Raw genomic sequence first — 5,447 nt, 5'->3', positions numbered from 1 at the left:
AGTATAATAAGAATTAATATCTTATAGAATGTGATATTTTAGAAAAAAGAAATGTTATGTGGATAATATTTTCTAAACACTTTTATAATAAATTTCATGTTGTGAAAATATTGTGTATGAAACATTTCCCTTTTGAAAATATTTTTAACCAAATATAAGAAAACAATTTTTTTTTTAAACGGGAACCAAACGTAAAAACAATTGAAAAAAAGACCAAAATCACACAGGCCATAGCTACATTCCACAGTTCAGACCAAAATCACATAGCTGATAGCTCAAAGGAATCTGCAAGTCCCCAAAATTACAGCAGTTCAAAAAAAGGTTTAGCAGACGTAAAAAAGAGTAACTACAATCTACCAGACAAAACCCCTTATGCAACCCTTTTTAAGAATTTTATGATCATGATTCCATTGATTAAACCCAAAACCAATCAACGGAAGTCACTGTGACATGGCAACAGCTTCATCATTGGTTGTAACAGAGGGCCCACTATCAGCCTCTTTAAAAACCTTAGTTATCTTCTCATTGGGAATCAACGGCAGATATGTTGCCGCGGCACAACCCCTCTGTGCCGAATGGCAAACCACCCGGTTGTACTTGTCGGACCAGTAAGAAGCCGTGGGGATAACAATGTGAGCCACTTGAGGGAACAGTGGGAGCCGATTCAACGTGTGCCAAGCCAATACAGCGTAATGCTCAGCCACTGGCTCGTATTTGGTGTAAACGGTCCTTGAGACGCTCTTCGCTGTGTCAACCACGCCGGCTCGCTGCACCTCCGAAGCCACGGCTAGAGCCACCTCTGGCGCCTTGCTCACCACCATCAAGGCCTTGCTCGATGCTTGCTTCACCAGTGACGGTACGTGCTTGTCCAACTCGCCCATGGACTCGTCTACCTGCAAACACATGTCACTTGTCACTTTAATAATAATTTCACTACCCTCATTCATTTATACTAAATTTTGATTAGTGGATCTCACAGTAAGATGCCAGTTAACATTTTTTTTTTTTTTTTAAGGCGACAAGTTTTATTAACAGTCAATCCAAGTACACTGAAAATGTGTAAAAATTAAGAGCTTGGATTATAATGATCAATTAAAATAGGAAAGGAAAAACAAGAACAAGATAACAAAACTAGATTCTATTCAATATTGAGAGTAGAAAAGAACAAAAGCTCTAATCTCAAGAATTAACCCTCAATGCATCTAGTAATTTGTTTCTACTGTATAAAATGGTGCAGCACAAAAATCTCCAAAATAGTTTTATAAACTAGTATTATTTAACTAATTTTGAAAGAGAATTACATCCTACAAATAGGCTACACATCTGTTTCTTCTCGCAATCGGTTTGTTCCAGCAATTTCGAAGGAAACTAACAATTTTGGATGATTACACAAAAAAAAAAAAAAAAAAAAAGTTAACAAACAAGACAAAAAGTGCAAACAGAAAAGTTGGAAGAAAAAAACAATAAAAAATATGCATTTTCTTATTACAGTTCCTAGGATTCTTCAATAAGAAGGCTCGTTTCTAAAAAATATAATGCTGTACGTACAACAATATTTATAATTTTTTCCGCAATTCCTGACCTTACAATTTAATTGAAGCAACATATATCATTGTAAAAGCAACGACAAATTTTATAAACTCATTATTAACATATCATTTTTAAATAATTGTGAAAAAAATATATTATAAATGTAATTAGGCTTATTCTTTTCATACATCTTTTCAAATAAAAAGAAAATAATAGATTTAACAAAATGCTAAAAGTTTCAATAAAGTTTCTTTTAGCTTCAGCTTTAAGCAAAAAGTAATCAATAACTAGTGGAAGTTGGCATATTTGCGAAGCTTCTCCTATTTGCCTCCATAGTTTTTTACGCCTCGCTTTTTTCTATTCAATACTTTAAAAAATAAACATATAATATTGAATAGGAATTAAAACAGGGTGTTAAAATCGTAAATAGCGCGGTGATTAGGATCTAGGTACCTTGCGATCGACGAACTTGAGGAGCTCGAAGGGAACGTCGTGGAACTTCTCGTAGACCGGCCCGATAACGGTTCTGACGGTGTCTTCGACGGTCTGAACCCCCAGTTTAAGCGGACCGGCGTTCTCTTTCGCGTACTCGTAGAGACTCGAGAAGCATACCAAGATGTAGATCGCCGCCACTTGTACGCTATCCAGATACTTCAGCCCTTTCTTATTTTCCTCAACCTTCAATATCCAAATCAAAAATCACATTACAAAATAATATTACTAAAAATTTTCAATGTATTCTGTTTGGCTGTAAAGAAAATGAAGCAGTTAATGAGCCAAGAATGAATCAGTGATGCGTGATCGTACCCGTTCCGACGTCTCTGATGGCTGTTTGGGTTCTGAAGAGTCTGCCATTTTTGGAAAAAAAGCTAATGCGATTTCCTTCTACAAAGTACGAAACCCTAGAATGAGAGAATCTTTTGAAATAGCACAATACAAAAAAAGGTGAAGGCCAAGCGTTGCAACGATTCCCTTTTAATAGGGATCCAAGTCGATCTCCAAGGGGTGAATCGAACGGCTACGGTGCGAGGAGATTGCCACGTGGCGTGTTTTAGATGAGCCGATGCCACATGGGTCAAGTGGGTTGACTCTGCTATGCTTCGACTTGGGAAATCAAAACCGGCCAATGTGAAGCGCGGAAGGGTGAGAGGACACGTGGACGGTGGGTGATGAGTGATGAGGATGTGTGGGATGTGGACACGTGGACATGTCAGGTGGCACTGTTATCGGTACGTGGATCCGTTGAGGATTGGGGATGAGGAAGATATATATTCTCTCTGCATGGCACGGAAGGCAATGTGGCACTACAATCGAGGTTTAGTTTTGTGTCTTGACTCTTGTGTGCACCCATTAATTTTTTGCATCATCGCGGGAATTTTTTTACTTTTGAAAAATCGGCTGCCTGCACTTTATGATTTTTCTCTATTCCAATTGTGCAATTGGAAACATTGAAGGCAAACAAAAGAGTCAAACTCAAATATTCAAAGAAAAATTCAGTTTTTATATTTTATATAGTTTGGACAAGATGATTTATAAAGGTGAGGAATTCGTAAATTAAAAAATTGGATTGTAATTCGGTTGTTAAATATACAATACACATAAAAGTGGTGTCAAGTGTATATGCTTATTAAATAGAGTGAAATTCATATGTTATAATTTCAAGTTCATTTTAGAGAGTAAAAAAATTATATATATGGATGTTTTGATTTTGAAAGACCCATATTTGATTGGGAGGAAAAGGAAAAGGTGAAACCCATACCACTTTTACGTGTAAGTATTGAATTTTGATATGTTTGTGAAGGTGGTGACAGAAGAGAGAAGAATAGCATTAGAATAACATAGGTGGGTTTCTTCTAAACAAAATTTGGTAGCTCTTTTGATACTAAAATATCCTTACGTGTGCTAGTTGAGAGTATGTTTATTTTGTTGTTTTGATAGTACTAATGGGTGTATAGGGTTTGAGATTGTGAGTGTCAAGTTCTTGAGTTAGTTAGTGATGAGTTCTAAGGGATCAGTGGGATGAAAAATCTTCGGATGCTCTTGATCTTGAGTAATGAATCCTGGAAAACCAAAGAAAATCAGAGAAGACCGGTGGAAGCCGGCCTTTAATTCTCCGATGGTAAAGTTAGTAGACTGAAGGAAAAAAAGAACTCTCAAGACTTCCTTAACTTCTTATCTAGAATTTACAAAGAGAGAAAAGTCCCCTTACCTCTCTGCAGAAGGGCTTTTATATAGTGTTAGAAATCAGTTATTTCTCCTAATCGTCGTAGAGTTTGGAGGATTCAGAGGGTAACTTCCTTAACCGTTATAAGGGTCACCTCTTTGGGACCCGTGTTGAGCTTTAAGTAATATGACTTTCAACATGACTCTTGGTTGGAAGTGTGCTTAGTGTAACTCTTAGTGAACCTACCTCGTCCATCATTAAGGATGGATGAGGTTCACTGCCCACTCGTCCTTCATTGGACGAGTGAATGGAAGAAGAAAAAGAACGGTAAAGGAAGGACGAATGTACCAACCATTTGCTTTCCGCTCTGCACATTGCTATGGATGGCCAAATGGATGAGTGATTGACTTGGTGTTTTTCTTGCACCATCAGTTGCCCCCTTGTCCATGTGTCGTCCAAGAAAATGTAGTAATTTACTCCTCTGGATGGACGAGCTTTTTCTAATGATCATAGATGCCACGTGTCACAATCTAATTGATGATTCATTTCGTCGATTCATTTTTTTGAGACGAAGGTCACGTGTCAGCGTCTGATTGGTCGTGTCGTTTCATATGCTCAGGTCAACCACCTATAAATAGTGGAATGCCCCCATTACCCTCTCACTTCTGAGATTTTTCCTCCTTGACATTCATCGTCTAGAGCCTTGTCTAAGAGTTTCCCGCGTCCATAGTTTCAGTGCGTCCTAGAGCCAGGTATTCCCTCTCTCCTCGTCTTTTAGGTTTTCAAAAAATTTTCTTTTTAGAAAATGTCAGGAATCACCATTTTCTCGTCTAGCGATAGTACAGAAAAAGCCATAGACGAGTATTACGACGAGAGTAGTAATAACTCTAGTGATACTAGTAGTAGTAGCAGTAGAGGAAACACTACTAACGAGGAATATGTCTCAGGGGTCCCTGGGCTTCCTTTAGAAGAAATACAAAAACAACTTAAAAAAACTATAGGGTCCCAGGTAGGTACCTCGTCTTCCATCCCTCCGTCCAGTCCTTTGGACGAGACGGAGGTAACTGTATATAGCTGTGCTGTAGATATTCCTTCAAAGACGGACGAGGAAAAATTAAATAACCTTAGAGAGTGGTACCAAATCCCAGACGAGTTTAATCCTAGATTACCCGTCCGTGGAGAATGGTGTTGCAACCCTCATTTTGGAATAGGTGTATACGAGGCCTACCTCCTTGGAGGTCTTAGATTTCCTTTAAATTCTTTTACCAGAGAGCTGTTAGTTAGATTAGGTTTAGGGGTGTGTCAGTTCAACCCAAATGCATGGAGATTAATCATCTCTATGCAAGTTTTGTGGAGGAAAGTGTTTGGAGGGGATCGTCTTATTACTGTGGACGAGTTCCTCTACTGCTATAAACCTTCAGAAATTCATCAATCTCCTGGCTTTTATCAATTTACAGCCAGGAGTAAAGACTGTAGACTGGTGAAATCCTTGGCCTCGTCTGACAGAAAATGGAAGACGAAGTTTTTCTTCGTCTCTGGATTCTGGGCTGGAAATCCCGTAGACGTTGGCCGGGATTCTTTTGGTCGTTTTACTGGGGACCTAAGGAACCTTCGTCCTGAGGGTAAGTCCCTTAGCTTTCCCATTCTTTTCCCTGACCTTATTTTTATCTCATTTAACCTTGGTTTATTTTATTACAACTGTTGGACGACCCACTTTGAGCAAGTTGCACCGTGACCGCGTCCACAGGACTCA

General features: G+C 38.6%; 1 protein-coding gene across 1 annotated transcript; it reads right to left on the bottom strand.

The window, feature by feature from the left end:
• Nucleotides 1-201: 201 nt before the first annotated feature.
• On the bottom strand, nt 202-2,499 carry LOC112006650 (stress-related protein). The gene is made up of 3 exons (XM_024038955.2): nt 2,338-2,499; nt 1,984-2,208; nt 202-893 (listed from the first exon to the last, which is right to left on the bottom strand). The coding sequence occupies exons 1-3, from the start codon at nt 2,383-2,385 to the stop codon at nt 441-443; spliced, it is 726 nt and encodes a 241-aa protein (XP_023894723.1). The 5' UTR covers nt 2,386-2,499; the 3' UTR covers nt 202-440.
• Between the last annotated feature and the right edge of the window lie 2,948 nt (nt 2,500-5,447).

Source organism: Quercus suber, unplaced genomic scaffold (genome assembly GCF_002906115.3).
Source record: "Quercus suber isolate HL8 unplaced genomic scaffold, Cork oak 2.0 scaffold_29, whole genome shotgun sequence".
NCBI classification, from domain to species: domain Eukaryota; kingdom Viridiplantae; phylum Streptophyta; class Magnoliopsida; order Fagales; family Fagaceae; genus Quercus; species Quercus suber.
Note: the sequence above shows the minus strand (reverse complement) of the source record. Positions and strands in the feature narration are given on the sequence as shown.

What these genes read in the sequence shown, in the direction of transcription:
- LOC112006650 (XM_024038955.2), bottom strand. Translation starts at nt 2,385, where the DNA reads ATGGCAGACTCTTCAGAACCCAAACAGCCATCAGAGACGTCGGAACGG. An exon ending in CATCAGAGACGTCGGAACGG is followed by an intron (nt 2,209 to 2,337) that starts GTACGATCACGC and finishes TGGATATTGAAG; the next exon opens with GTTGAGGAAAATAAGAAAGG. An exon ending in TCAAGTTCGTCGATCGCAAG is followed by an intron (nt 894 to 1,983) that starts GTACCTAGATCC and finishes ATGTGTTTGCAG; the next exon opens with GTAGACGAGTCCATGGGCGA.